The sequence below is a fragment of the Centroberyx affinis genome, unplaced genomic scaffold, assembly GCF_046629955.1.
Source record: "Centroberyx affinis isolate AG114_WGS23_722 - 3 ecotype Tasmania unplaced genomic scaffold, CSIRO-AGI_Caff_v1 ptg003325l_1, whole genome shotgun sequence".
Taxonomy (NCBI): Eukaryota; Metazoa; Chordata; class Actinopteri; order Beryciformes; family Berycidae; genus Centroberyx; species Centroberyx affinis.
The window spans coordinates 67,501-83,650 of record NW_027281326.1 but is presented as its reverse complement, the minus strand read 5'-3'; the positions used below and the strand labels follow the sequence as shown (position 1 = coordinate 83,650).

Below are 16,150 nucleotides of genomic sequence, written 5' to 3'. Positions count from 1 at the left end.
GCGTACGGTTGACAAACAGTAAATATAATTTGACAGTATGTTTAACAACAAGACTAGCTAGCTATCCAGCCATGTCATTGTCCCCAAATCAATATCAAGATTTTCATGAACAAATGATAGGCCGTGTGTACTGTCGGCCGCTTTGACTGCGTCCCTGTTGCTATGGTTACTCGTTTTAGATACAGGCCAGCGCATTAATTTAGAACGGTGAACAGACAGTTTCACTGGAACTACTTAGTAGGTGTCCATTATCAGGAATTAATGGACACCCTGCAGCCAATCAGAATCGAGTATTCACCCAGACCATGGTATAACATGGTTTTAACATCAATGCCATACGCTTTTTAGTTTGCTTATATGAAGAAACCTTCCATACGCTGACAGAGGGTAAAGTCAAACAAAGTCTTGAAGGAAATTACGTTAACTTCGGCTCCCTATATTCTTGTAAACGCCTTGGCAGCAAAGCAACAAATTGTCTTGACCTACCGATAAGGTTTATCTGAATTTGAAAAGAACTAAATTGAGAGAGAGAGTGAATGAGTTGTGTATGAAGAATCTACAGATCATAAATAGCAGCTTCCAGGCATTAAGATGCCTCAGATAAAACTGTGATAGATTAGATTTGACACACAGATTTCACAAGTAGAAACAACTCATCTTTTTGTGTCTGTTTCTGTCATAAGCTGCATGGGTATTATTATTATTCTTTTTGATGAATAAATAGCCTGGAGTCTGACTTTGAAAACCAAGACTTTCCCCCCCCCCAATACTTGGTGTTAAGAATACAGATAAAGACATGTTATGAAAAAATGTCAGGAGATTCAATTTGTGATATGGTGATTTTTTTTATGTTCCTGTAAATAAAACCTCTGTTGATATGCTTGATGACTGTACATTAAAATTTAAATTAAAAAAAATATATTTAAATAAAAAAAATATATATATAAGTCATTCACGCACATCATACAGAAAAGAAATCTCCAGAGGCTGTTTTTATTTAAAAAGATGAAAAATAAGCTTTATTTACATTTGCAGCCCCACACAATTACAAAAAGAGTTCATAATTACATTTTCAGTGTACAATAATAATAATAAAAAAAAAAAAAAAGATAAATGACGACATTCTGCTACAAACGTACTGGGTCATTTGAGCCGTTCAGATCAGATTAGTTTGTCTGTTTCTGCGCTCAGTGCAAAACGGGCTTCAACAGATGGATTTCTGTACAGTATTTTCAACAAACGTGAGTTAACCAAGGTGTCTGCAGACTCTGGGTCAGCCAGGGGGGGGGGGTTGAGGAAAAATAACAACACCTGATAGTAGTGAGTAAAAAGCCTGGTGGGATGAATCTGTGGAAGCATATATTGTTTTTTTTTTGTTTTTTTACACCTTATCGTCCCTATTATTCTCCTGCTATGCATTCTTGTTTTTTTTTAATCCAGTGAACAAACTGGGAGCGTAACATTTTTCATTTATACACCTAATTTTCTCCTCATATTCTTTTAAACAGATTTCCCCCCCTTATACTTTACATTATTCTCCTGTTATGTGTTTTTTTTTTGTTTTTTTTTAAATCGAATCAACCAACTGGAAGCATAATTTTTTTCTCTTTTATACAACTTATTCCCCCCATATATTCTTCTAAACAGATTTTTCCCCCCTTACATTATTCTCCTATTATGTATTATTTTTGTTTAATCCAATCAACTTTTTTCTCTTTTACACACCTTATGCATCTTTTTCCTTATACTTTACATGTATGATTCTCCTGCTATGCATTCTTTTATGAGTCCAATGAGCACAAGTACAACAAATACAGATATTTTTTCGGCACAAATTGCGAAAGCTGCTCCAGTGGTGTCCGTGTAAGTCGATAAAAAAAACCCTGAATGTCACAGAATTGTCAGGCAAATTATCTGTTTTTGTACTGTAATACCCACAAATCGCAGGCGGTGAATCAACGCCTTACCAGGTTTCCATATCAGTTTCAGACGACGATAATTCATCTTTCAGTTTCCTCCCTGCCTCGCTCTCCTCTCTCTCTCTCTCTCTCTGCCGCTGTGATACAGTACTTTGTAATGAGGTCTTCGGTTTCAGATGGCACAATACCAGAAAGCAACACACAGTGACAGAGTGATACTCTCTCTGAATGACATGGCAGCGCAAAAAGGCAAGGCAAAGTAAATTTGGTCCGGAAAGAAACACAAGTCTGAACGCTGTACAATTCCAAACAGACACTGTATGTTATCAGCCTGAAGTATTTCATGTTATTTCATTTTTAGTGGTAGCCTTGAACAAAGTTCCCCATCCATCCTGCAGATATCTTTTTCTCAAAATATGTAGATAAGACTGAATAAAACTGCAAGTATTAAACTTGTCCAGCCGGGTCCCAGGAAATATCGTGAAATGAGCAATGAGTCTTAAAATGCAAATAACGTGCAGGAAAAGTGAGGGGAATCTCATCGGGAAAGGATTACATGGAAGAGACAAAACTAGAAAGTTTGACACTAAAATAAGTTTTTTGTTGGGAGGGAAGGTTTCATTTTCTTTTCTTTTCTTATTTAACTGTGACCAAAACCTTAACTAGCTTTAACCAAAGTTGTTTTAGTTGCCTAAACTCAAAGCTGTGTGATAATTTAGAGCTATAGTCAGAATTTGCAACTGCACTCTGTCAATTTTATCTTATTTTTGTCACTTTTAATGACGTCACACAACAAACCAGCTTGAGCTTATTGACTCTCCTGACACTGTAAGATGCTTGGGATAAAACGCTGTGTCTGCTGCTGTAGAATACTACTCACAAAAGCTAACGGGCTAATGTACAGCCACGATGCTAACGCGGCTGCAGTAGTTAGCATTAGCGTTAGCGTCTACTAACATAGCACCCGGATGTTAGCGCAGCACACCGCCGCTCAGAATTGGCTGTTCAGTCTCATGTTACGTTGATGGTTTTGTTTGAGCTTGGAAAGGCAAACTGCAACGCTAATTGCAATAAAAAGTGAATGTTTTACCACAAATAAAGTCAGAGAGCTTTAACCGTTAGCTTAAAATGGCGTCTCCAATTGGCTGCTTGAGTCACGTAATTCTTTCATGGTGGAGGAACGTAAACTTGATTTGTGTCCACAACACATTATCTGATTTTCAGAGTTTGTGCTCATTTCACGAAATGTTATGACACTGTTTTGTCCTGTCTGAAGTGGAGCAACAGTGCAGCAATAATGCAGTAAAATGAGGGATTTCTACAATGGCTACATCTGTACATGGCCGTAAAATCATTTTTATTTCTATTCATTTGGTTTATTTAAATTCATGACAATGTGTTTACCATTTATCTGCACGATAACAAAGTTCAACAATCTTTCATCATTGAAAAGACAGCCTGATATCTATTATGGAGGAACGGAGGAACTTTGAGAATGAACGTAATGCTGAGAGAGAGCTTGTGGCGGAACAGCTCATTTAAAACATTAAAACATGAAATTCTACAGATGAGGTTTGCTGAAATGTGGGTTTAGGTAGTTTGCCTGTATCAGCCAGGGTCACACTTAATCTGTGATGCATTTGTGTTGCAACAAACTGTGTGCAAACATCCAAGAGGATCTGTTGGCTCCAACAGACTGCGATGAAACTGGCTGCATGTGGTTATTGATTGTATCACAACACAAACTTTAGTTGACTCTCTGAACACCTCACAAAATGTTTTTGCCTTGAAAACTTCACAGAGAGCTAGCAAAAAATCATTTGTTTTAGTTAATGCATGCATTATCAATGTATAAACAGATTAAATCCAACATGACACTTACAATACATTGGCAGTACATGTCTAATGGAATCCTGCAGTGAGAACAGAGTCTCTCATTTTAAATTTCAATGAACATCCATTGAAGAGTAACATATTCAATGCATTAAGTGTGATCCCAGCCTTAGATTGACCCACACTGTACAGACTTGGGTCAAATTGTTGAAATTTGCTTCACTGCAATTGGTTGATCTTGCCTATACTGTATCAGAACCAATCAAATTTCCATTTTGCATGTCTAGACTGGCTGAAGCTCACATGATTTTTATTATAATCAACCCAAATATGCAAGGTACCGATCCAAACCAAGATATGGCACAAAAATTAGTAACACTTCACTTAACGTAACATCCAAACCCAAAAACAACAGTCTTTAACAATTCTCTTTGGTCAGTATTCACACTGCATCATTGGAGTTTTAAAATACACCCTTTGAAGTTTGGGATTTTGAATTACTCACGCTAAAAAATTATGCACTCATGGCACTGTAAGGCGCTTTGGACAAGGCTTTTCTTGCATAATAGCCATTTTTTTCCATTCTCGTTCACCATTCACCGTTTCAAACACTCGACATTGTTCAGAGTCAACAAGCGGAACGGATGGAGCAAAACGTCTGGGCAAAAATCACTTTGAGAAATACGTGTATTTTTGCATCCAAAGGGGAAGCATTGCATATTTTTTGCATACTTCTATTGACTCTTAATTTTTTTAACAGTTTTAATTAAACATGAGCTAGGTTGGTTCATAGGCATACAAAATGGATCAGAGGCTTCTGGTGGCTCCTACTTGACAGCAGTACCAATATGTTTTAATGAGCCTAAAGAGTTCAAAGATGAGAATAAATTTACTGGGTTTGGAGCCCATAACACCACTGTTAGCCATATCACTGCTGGCTAGCCAGCCAGTGTTCAGCTGTGTCTCACGCTGCAGCTATCAAAGCTTGGTTGTTGTCCAGAAAGCTTTCTGAGAGTGTTTAACGACCTGGCAGCCGTGAGGAGACTTGGCCGGGGTCGAATCATGACGCTAATAAAAGGATAACATGAATTTGTCAACAGCCGAACGTCTGCCAGCCACATTCGGTCCAAGCCGGGCGCTATGGCTGATGCTAATGCTAATACCAGAGGCTGAAACAAAGTGGAACAGGGTGGAAGACAGTATTGATCAGAAATGCTTTGAAATTTTAAGGGAAACTTTGTAATTGCATAAAGGGAACGGGTGAGAAAACGAGACAGCTGGAACTGACATTTGATTTAATGACAATAATTTCAATGTTATTTTTGTTCATCATCTTTGCTCTTTGAGTTTCACTCCAGTGTTCCTGCTTCTGCTTAACAGCTCCGGTCCTTAAATCTAAATTTTCTTCACAAGTGAAACAAATCTGCAGATAAGCCGGATCACTCTGCTGTTGCTCCTTCTTCTGCTGATTCATGCCCAAGCTATTGCTTTTAATGCTGAATATAATAGGAAGGAGCAAGGAGGTGAATAGAACCTCTTAATGCATTTTTACCATTATTTTAAAGAATTAATCTACATGTGCTGTATTTGGCGATAAAAGTGATTCTGTAAAGATGGACTTTTCCATTTGTTACACACAGAGGCTTTCTGTCATAGAGGAAGGGTTAAATTTACAGACTGGTATCATTGGGTCTAAAACTGAATCAAACAGAGAGAGTAAAATCTGTCAGGGAGGTTCAGCTTACACATTAACCAATCAAACTATTTTGCAACAATTCCTCTTTAGTAGGGTGTAGAGTGAGGTTCCTATGGTTATTGAAAACTTGTAAAATGGAGAAAACATATTCAAAACATTATGGGAAAGTCACAGAAATTTGTTCTTACTCGTTTTTTCAACTGGTCAAATGTATTAAACCTCATGCTTGACTGCTTGGTGGATCTGCTGAAAGTACCTTTAAAAGAATAATAACCCAAATAACAATTTCCTGATTACATATTTCCCAAATGATAGCTGGAGCTAGCCAAAACAAGACCTGGGGCATTGAAACAAAAAAAGAAGAAGTCACATTTGAACATCGACACTGACAAATATTAGTTGTGAAATTTGTATTGTATGTCATGGAATAGTCTTGGATAAATCAGAGAATTTGATGACTTTTTAACCATCATTACTCAATTCATTTCTGTTGTTGGAAAGACACAGATATCCACCCTACATGTAATAGTCTTTAATGGACTGTATTTTAGGAACCTTGTGTACCAATGCGGGGTAGAAACGCGAACTTTGGCCCTGGACTTTGAGCTGGGCTTGTTGGGAGTCTGTTGCTGCTGGATCCTCACATGACAGGAGTGCAAGTATGTTTTCCTCAGTCTGGATCCTCCAGGGGAAAAGGTGAAATTAGTTAAATTTGAGGGCCGGACCCAACAAGTTTCACAAACCTCAGCCTGCAGAGTTGATCATCCAGGTAAAACTCACAACGAGAATCAAAGACAGAGAACCTCACAAACTAAATACAATAAAAAAAAAAAAAAGGCTGAAAAAGGAATTAAAAAAAAAAGGTAAACAGCAGAAAAAGAAATTGTAAGAAACTGTACAAGGCACATTTGAATTTCCACAGGCATCGTCTTCCAGATTACGTCATCGGATGACATCATTGGATGACATCATCAGATGTCCCTGCACTGGAACGGAGTGCAAAATCCCGGCGCTAAGTTCCATCTTTGGTGGCATCGCTAGGGCTCAGAATTCGTACAGGAAAAACAGAGGTGCAAAAAAAAAAAAAAAAAAAATATCCAAGTGTTGTAGAATTCCATTTAAGGAATAATCTTCATCAATTAGCAGTTATTCCCAAACTATGAAGATATGTACATAAATAAAAGAAAAGAAAATCCAGTCACCTTCCCGGTTTGATTCTGGGAACGGGCAAGAACGAGGGTCGAAATTATCTCCCGAAAAGGAAAAAAAGAAGATAGGTCCAAAATAGTCACAGGTCGGTTACAGAGGAATGATGCTACGTCTGCTGGGTTTTCCAGAGGCTAGACCGGGGAGTGGGTGTTCGTATCGCCCTGCAAGTACAATAACCGTCCGATCACGACGAGCACGAGGCCCACGCAGACCAGGAAGACGGGCTCCTGGTGGATGTGCGGCAGCGGGTTCGGAGGCACCGGGACCTGTCCGTGTCTGGCTGCCAGCCTCTGCAGGAGAGAGGAGAGGAGAGGAGAGAGGAGAAGAGAGAGGAGAGGAGAGGAGATGTTACAGAATTTATGGGAAACACAACAAACGTAATCTTCACGTAATTCCTGTCCACATCACACAATCTGCTTTTCAGAGTTCAGGCTCATTTCATGAAGTTTTCTACACACCAAACATTCCTTGTACTGGATGCTTTTGCCAATCTTCAACCCACAGACACACACACACACACACACACACACACACACACACACTGTTTACATGTAATGTACAAACACAGGAAGCAGGTCAGTATAGCTCCCAGCATCCTGCCACACCTCTCTTCTCTCTCTTTCCCTCTCCAGGTGTTAGCTCCGTGTGTGTGTGTGTGTGTGTGTGTGTATTCTTCTCTTACAACACGGGTTTGGCTGAAAGGTTATTTTTTCCTATTTCCTTACTGCATTTCTAACTTATTTTATGTTTGAATATTTTGAGAAAATTGGTTCAAACTTTAGCCCCGCCCACAAAGGCGCTTGATTGGCTCAATTTGTTTCTCCGAGTGAGAACAAGCCGTTGATGTGGGAAAACACCAGACTCTCTGAATGGCTTGACAAAATCTGAAAAGTCCGCTTGAAAAGGTACCAAAGAGTACCTGTACGGGTACCACACCTCTACAAAGTACCTTAAGAACCACTAGTGGACCTTGGAGCACAAAGGTTGACGCGCAAAGGTTAGGTCAAAGTAACCATAAGACTTGAATGGAACTTCAGATGCTGGCATAGCTAATATTACCTTACTTTTCTCTTAATATTTTTCATGATACCACCAGCATGTTCAGCATCGTTTCTGTGACAAACGGCTTGACTAGACTTACAAGTAGGCAATGTGAGAGATTACTGTGTACACCCCTGCCTTCTTCTTTCCACCGCATTAAGATGTAGGCTATTTGTGAATTAATCTCAATCATATCTGATTAATTAATGTAATAAAGTTTGACCTAGGTTACCAATTTGGCTCTGCAGTGAGCACCAATTGCATCTTTCCAAGTGGTGCTCACTGAACTTAGCGCTATCAAGTTGTATGAGTGACTTGGGGTGGGGCTGGACCTGACCTGGGGTGCGGCTGGACCTAGAGGTGGAGCTGGACTAGGTCGAGCTCCACCCATTTGGCTCTGCAGGGAGCACCACTTGAGTTATACCGGTCAGTGTGCGATACTCTGCAGGTTTTCCTTCCAACCAGACACTACACCAGCTGATTTCACTGATAAGCACAGCTTCAAGCAGAGAGAGAGGAGCTAATCGGTGAAACCAGCTGCTGTAGTTTCGGTTAGGATTGTAAAAATCTTCTAATGTGCCTCGTCTCTCCTTCCTCCCTCTCTCCCCTGCTCTCCTCCCAGTTCAGTTCAGTTCAGCGTTTCTATTTTGAACGCTGAGACACACTTGGCACGTCGTCGACTGAAACAGGTGTTCTGTTTTTGTTTTTTTTATTTTGTTTCGTTTTTTCTTCTTCCTATCCCGGCACCTTGGCCTCGCTCCATCTGCTCCAGCAGCAGCAGCTTCTCGCCGATAAGAGCTCCGGCCGGTCAACAGGAGCGCCCGGGCATTTCCCCCGAGCCTGAGGAAACACTCCCGCAATAAACACGGTTCCTGTTCCTGAAGAAAATAGGGGGGTGTGTGTGGGGGGGGTGTGGGTGGAGGGGGGGGAGGGGGATTGAGCAGTGAGGCGTTTGAACAAATTACTTAAAAGTACCTAATAACTCCACTTTCGCTGACAAACATTTATAAGAGCTGCAAGGGAAACTACACAATCTAAACCTGAGGAAGGCAATCTGAATACAGAAACTGCCAAGTAATCTTTAATCAGAGTAAGTTTATTATCGGTGTAAGCATAACCTCATTAACACACTTAGATTTCTGCTCCGTCTTTCCGTTTGTTTGGCCATCTAAACCAGTGGTTCTCAACGTGGGGTTCGGGGACCACCAGGGGTCCTTGAGGGGGTTCCATGGGGTCCCCAGCAAACAACTGATCAACTGTTAAACTTCACTGTTATTTCATTTACAAGAGGCTAGCGCAATTAGAGAATTTGAGTTCGAGAGACAAAACCCTCCATGGCCCGTGGCTCTAATGTGGACTAAATTATGGGTCCTTGATATGAAAAAGGTTGAGAATCACTGATCTAAACATCTAAACACCTTAACCCAGTTGTATTCAGTTTCTCCAATGTGTGCATGAGTATTTACAAAGCAAACTGCATGGCGAGCGCTAGACCGATTATTAAATGAATCCATGTAAACCGATTTATTAGAGAAACTGCATTACTTTGAACCAAAACTTGTAATAGTTTAAATATTGCCTTAAGCTGATTACTCCCAGTAATCAGAGTATTGGCCTGTATGTAAACGTGCTCACTGAGATTAACAAAGCATGCCAAAACATTTTTTTATTAAATGTTCTAACATTTTTCATCTGATATTGAGAGTCATGTCCTTCGCTGAGTAAACTAATCCAACTTTCAAATGAATCTATGTAATCTGTGTTTGTTGTGGGAAATCACGTTACTCTGAATCAAGTAAATGCTTCAGTCAAACTATTTAAACTTTAATCTGATTATTCATGGTACTGTGTCACAAATAGAACAATAATTATAAAGAGAACTATAACTATAAAGAGATTTAAATCGGTCTAAGGCAATAGAGTGTCTATGTTCTCGCTATTAACGATAACTATAAAAACATCCAAAATTATAACTAAAACTATATTTTTGGTCGATCTCAGAGCAATGTTTTGGGATGCAGCAATAAACAGCAATAAAACATTTTCAACCAATCAAATTAAAGTTGTAAGAGAGAAGGGGGCGGAGCATTCGGTGGCTCACTGCAGGTTTAAAGCTATCTCTCTAGATGTGAATGGGTTAGGGTTAGTCTAGTTTGGGCATTAAGCTGATGGTTTTATTCAGAGTGACTTGCAGTGCGTGACCGGGTAGGGATTCACTTTCTTCGTCACACATGGCTGCACTGCAAAAAAAAATGTCCATCTTAAGCCATTTAGTCTCATATTAAGCCTTCAAATCTTATTTTTCTTAAACCAAGAGAAACATTCTGCAGTGAGGAGAGTTTTCTAGAAATGAGTGTCAGTCTGTTGAAACCAGTCAGAATAGATTGCTGCACTGCTATCAAGAAAATGACTCTTGATTCTGCAGATTTTTAGTTCATTTGCATTGTAAACAAGTGAAATTATCAAACCCCATTGGAGATTTTTGCGCTTATTTTAGGAAAATTACGACTTCAGGACTCAATAATAGACTAAATGACTTGCTAAGATGGATATTTTTTTTGCAGTGTGTTGATGGACACATGTTGCCCCAAACAGAATGCAAATCTACAGAACCAGCTACTCATTCTCAAACCTGTTCTCCATTACTGGTTTGATGAGCGAAAATTGCAAAAGCATGAATGCCAAACGCTCCGAACGTTCGCTCCAACTGGTTTTACTTGCAGTATGAAAAATAATAACTGAAAGTTGATCTATGACGAAGCTACAGTTTTTACGGGTGCTGTTTTACCAGCACCTCAGGGAGAAGGTGGGTGAACATCTGGCTGGGGAAAGTGAATGACTAATGCTTAGGTGCCGACCGTTGAGCAAGGCACTTTGCATACTTTCCCTATTAGACGCCATTGAAATCCAGGCTTGCAAGGAAAAATACTAGTATTGGGGTAGCAGGCTGGGGAAAAGACTGTCTTTGGTGGAGTTTAAATTATGTTTAAATTAAAAAACATACAGTAAACAGCAAAAAAACAAGAGGAAGAAGAAGAAGAAGAAGAAGAAGGCTGTGGTTGTACTGAGCAGCTCTCAGGTGTGAATGCATGAAACTGTGTGAACGTGAAGCAGAGCGCCCCGCTGACTAGGAGCAACATCCTTGTCCATCATTACCCAGATAAATAAAGGCTAAAAAAAGAAACCGAAGCATTTACAAGAGCGGGAATCACTGTTTTCCACTGGCGGATAGGTATCTTGTTTTGGAACGCAGCCCCGCAGACTCCGCCAGGCCGGATGGACCGTACAATGCCGTCCAGACACAGACTGGCACAGAGTAAGGCTTCTGCCCTCGGGCCCAGACTGTGCTCTGAAAAACAGGATCTTTAGGGACGAGAGCGAGAGGGATATCAAAGCTGTGTGGTTTTTATACGATAAACGAGCCAAAAACCACAGAAACCCCGAACGCCCGAGGAGGAAACAGGTGAGGGGAAGACCGTTTAACTCTTTGGTGAATCCTAATTTAGGATGGATATCACCAAAAACTAAACTACAGTCGTACTGAAATCCAACACTGCATCCCAGTCTGACAGTGAACTAGACAACCAGCGGTACTAAAATGTTTCTTTGCACACCTGCCCTGCTAGTTACTATAGGAGTCCATCATTTGGTCCAGTAAGTGTCTGACCTGATTGACTATGATTGACTTTATGTTTGTCAACCAATGGGAAACATAACTGAACACTTCTGCTTCTTATTTTGACCGATTCAAGCAGAGAGTATTTGGGCAAATAGCTAAAGTTGGTCTGTTTTGCAGAAGTGTCACTGGTTTAAAAACCTGGTGACCCAAAAAAGAGCTAGACTGAAAAGCTGATGATTCAGCTACAAAAAAGACTAACTTAAAGGAAAAATCCATCCTAAAACACTGTTAAAAAAAAAACTAGCTATTCGTGATGTACCTGACATCACCTGAGTCCATTTTGTTGCTTGGTGTATTTTTCTTATTCCAGTGGATAACTGGCCAAACGTAAACGACGTGATGTCATGTTGAAATATTTCCAGTGCAGCTAAGATGGAGTTTGAGTTATGAGAAAATGTTTCAGGATGTAAAACATCAGCGGTAAACGTCAGGTTTTGGTGTCAGTCCCTCAGAATCAAAGAGCGAGGGCTTTTTCTAGAGCCGCCATTTTGCACCGAGAGACGTTCAACACTCATACAGGGAGAAATCCATCGTAGAAGAAGAAGAGAGACCCATTTCTCCACCCACAGGAGCAGGAGAGAGACCAGAATGCAATGCAGCAGAGAGACAGGTTGGGTTTTGAGTAAGGGGCGCGGTCTTGATCATGGACACCCCCCAATCTAGTTCACAAACTAGTTGGCTAGCTAGCTATATTTATGGTAATTCACCCATTACCATATCTTGCATATCTATCAGTCATGAGCATATCTTTGTTTGGATGAACACCCGGGGCTTCAGACCCACCAGCAAGGAGACAACAGAGGAGGAAGTAGCTGACAGTGCAGCGGTTACTTGAAGTCGGAGTCTCTGTCAGGCTAAAACTGAGCCTGGACTTCTCTTGATGTCAGCGGATCGAAGAGCAACTTTCCAAACACAGTCATGTTTGTCATTTTCTGGATCCGGTTTCATCTCCAGAACTCCTGCCGCTATCATCAATCCACACTCCTGTGGGTGTAAAAGCTCAGACAAACACCGTCTGAAGCCACTAATTCACTTTCCTCTTTCATTTGCCAGCGCACACTCTCTCCCATGGGTGTCGTTTGATGACATCACAGATTAGAGCCTCGGCTTTCCTCCGGCTGGCTTCGGCTAGAAAGTTGGATTTGACAGTCGAATGTTAGAGCAACTTTGTGAACAAAGTTGGTGGATTTATGATTTTTCTCTGTGATTTTCTGATGTTGCAAGACGTGCTGCTCATATGGGTGTGAAAGCTCAAACAGACATTTTATGGCTCCATTAGCTTCCGCTTCATAATTATAACAATCTGCTTACAAAATAGGGCAAACCCTACTTTGTAACTTTAAGATAAGTATTATACAAATTTAATTATTACCTGCAGCAGAGTATCTGTTAATGATATGGCAGAGCGGAGCTTTGTCTCTCCTCCTCGCAGCGTTGGAAGACAGACTCGAGCGCTGTGGTTTGAGCTGGCAGCGTTTCCTCGCTCGCTCCTCACCTCATGAACCGCGGTAATGGTTTGATTGACAGACGGTGTGCAGTCTGTGGAGTGAGGCGAAGGACCGGCTTGGCAGATTTATAAGAGCCGAGAGACAAAAGCGACGCGCTGAAGCCTCCTTTCATTAGAACAACTTCAACTTGTTTATCTATCCGGTAATCTTTTTTTTTTTTTAACTATTATTTATCTAAGTGAGGGGTTTGGGGTTTTTGCGGAGCATGCATGGTCTTCGTCAGCACCGCTCTGCTTCACAGTCACACCAGAAGCTGCCCAGTATAACCACAGTGTTACTGGTGGCACTGGGAGCTGCCCAGTAAGAGGAGAGTCTTATACTAACTCTCTCCACTCAGAGTTTCTCAGCTGGTCTGAGGGTTTAAACCAGTCAGTTTCAGTTTCCTGGCCTGCTGGACTGTGACTTTGCCTGAATAGACTGAATTTGAACGGAGGTTAGAGGCAGTAGGGCTGGATGATAATTCAATATTATCGTTTATCATGTTTCAGTGGGATTATATTGTGATGATATGGTGATTTTGGGATATCGAGACGCACAATTCTGCTGTCTGAACTGATGAGAACAAGCTAATTTTATTTAGAAACTCAGACAAAATTTCAGTTTAGTTTGACATCACACCAAATATTACCGTTCGGTTCAATATGATGAACATTAATTTGATTATTTAACGTGATTTCGCTTATGTGAGCCATATCGTCATATATATCGATATCGAAAAAAATCCTTATGATTATCGTGATATTGATTTCAACCGTATCGCCCAGCCCTATATGGCAGACAGTTAGACTGCCGGGTTAGTGTGTAAAATTCAAACCGGGAAAACCCTCTTAGTGCTACATCCACTTTATCTCATTAAAATATATTATTATCATTTACAACATCTCTGTCTGTCTGACTAACTGTCTGTCTGACTGTCTGTCTCTCAAACTTCCTACTGTCTAAATAAAGAAAAAATACAAAGGGAAGTGGACTGCCCACTCAATCAGTTATGACAGTGAGTGCATGACGAGCCTCTGAGTGTGAGCTGCAGGATGCGTACAGCAGTCATATGGCCGGATGAAAACCTCATCAGTTTTTCAGGCATTACGAAAGACGAAAGCCTCATTTTCAGATTCACAGCCATTCATTTTGCAAATGTCACAGTGGGGGGTTTTGAATGGATTAGGTGAACCATCATCCCACACTGAAAAAAGACTGTAAATTTTAATGCTAACAGCCCATTGTAGTAGAAGGATTTTTTTAGTAGCTAGGTTCCCAGTTCACATGCCCAGACAAAGAAAATGTATGCAGGAAAAGATTCAAAAGTGTTCTGGGAATACAAATAATTAACTAAGATTCAAAATGTCAAAGTTTCCCTTTAAACAATGGGACTAGTCTATTATTTGGGTGATTGCTCAGACTTTCACCATCTGGATGCGAGGTTTGATTTGTGCTCCGATCAGAAGCAGATGTGTTGATCTAACCAGCAGCAGGCGGAGAGCTGACATGGAGCCAGACACAGCTTCACCACACACTCCAGATTTTAACCTGATACCTCTGGATTAAGGACCAGGAAATGACAGCTGGGGCTGATGAAGACACACACACACACACACACACACACACACACACACTGATGATCCTCTAAGAGTTTCCTCATTTGAACTCTTCCCTCAAATGACCCTTCACTCAGCTGATGACAGGAAAACTGCTGCCACAATTCATTTTGCTGGTATCATGGCAACTCCCAGGCCTCTAACATCAGTTAACTCTGCTACACACACACACACACACACACACACACAAACTACCATGTGTACACACACACACACACACATGCACACCACCACCATGTGTACACACACACACACACACACACACATGCGAGAAAAACAAACAGTGAAAACTTTAAAGGGACAGCCAACCAGTCAGCCCAGCCAACCAACCAACCAGACAGTCAGTCAACCAACCAACCAGACAGTCAGTCAACCAACCAACCAGTCAGCCAACCAACCAGACAGTCAGTCAACCAACCAACCAACCAACCAGTCAGTCAACCAACCAACCAGTCAGCCAACCAACCAACCAGACAGTCAGTCAACCAACCAACCAACCAACCAGACAGTCAGTCAACCAACCAACCAACCAACCAGACAGTCAGTCAGTCAACCAACCAACCAGTCAGCCAACCAACCAACCAGACAGTCAGTCAACCAACCAACCAGTCAGCCAACCAACCAACCAGACAGTCATTCAACCAACCAACCAACCAGACAGTCAGTCAACCAACCAACCAGTCAGCCAACCAACCAACCAACCAACCAACCAGACAGTTAGTCAGCCAACCAACCAACCAGACAGTCAGTCAACCAACCAACCAACCAACCAGACAGTCAGTCAACCAACCAACCAGTCAGCCAACCAACCAACCAACCAACCAACCAACCAGACAGTTAGTCAGCCAACCAACCAACCAGACAGTCAGTCAACCAACCAACCAACCAACCAGACAGTCAGTCAACCAACCAACCAGTCAGTCAACCAACCAACCAGTCAGCCAACCAACCAACCAGACAGTCAGCCAACCAACCAACCAACCAACCAACCAGACAGTCAGTCAACCAACCAACCAGTCAGCCAACCAACCAACAACCAGTCAGTCAGCCAACCAACCAACCATCCAGACAGTCGCTCAACCAACTAACCATTCAGCCAACCAACAACCAACCAGACAGTCAACCAACCAACCAACTAACCATCCAGACAGTCAGTCAACCAACAACCAACCAACCAACCAGACAGTCAGTCAACCAAGCAAGCAGTCAGCCCAGCCAACAAACAACCAACCAGACAGTAAACCAACAACCAGTCAGTCAGTCAAACAACAACCGACCAACCAGTCAGTCAGTCAGTTGCCTGTGTGTGTGTGTGTGGGGGGTTCTTGTTTCTTTCCTTACAAAATGCCTAAAAAAGTGTATTGTATCTTATTGTTATTTTGGTATAATGTTTATGCTGGTCTTTTGCAGTAAAAATAATTGTCAGCCAGCCAACCAACCAACCAGTCAGCCAACCAGACAGCCAACCAACCAACCACTCAATCACTCAAAGGGATTAAAGTCTAGTTTTTCAGCAGTATTCAGTCTGATTGGTCGGTATTCATCTGTGGTCTTTACAGTCTGGGAATTGTGACATGAATCTAAAAATTTACAGCTCGCCTCAACTAATAAAAATTCCGCTGTGAATTCGATTCACAAAACTTGTCAGACGGGGAAGTCGAACATCCCGC

General features: G+C 41.3%; 1 protein-coding gene across 1 annotated transcript in view; it reads right to left on the bottom strand.

Moving 5' to 3' along the window:
* Positions 1-1,362: 1,362 nt before the first annotated feature.
* bcl2l11 (BCL2 like 11) overlaps positions 1,363-16,150 on the bottom strand; it is a 40,406-nt gene continuing 25,618 nt past the window's right edge. Inside the window, exon 4 of the mRNA XM_071538662.1 lies at positions 1,363-6,947. Within this exon, the coding sequence (XP_071394763.1) occupies positions 6,789-6,947 (159 nt within the window). The 3' untranslated portion in view covers positions 1,363-6,788. The remainder of the gene's footprint in view (positions 6,948-16,150) is intronic.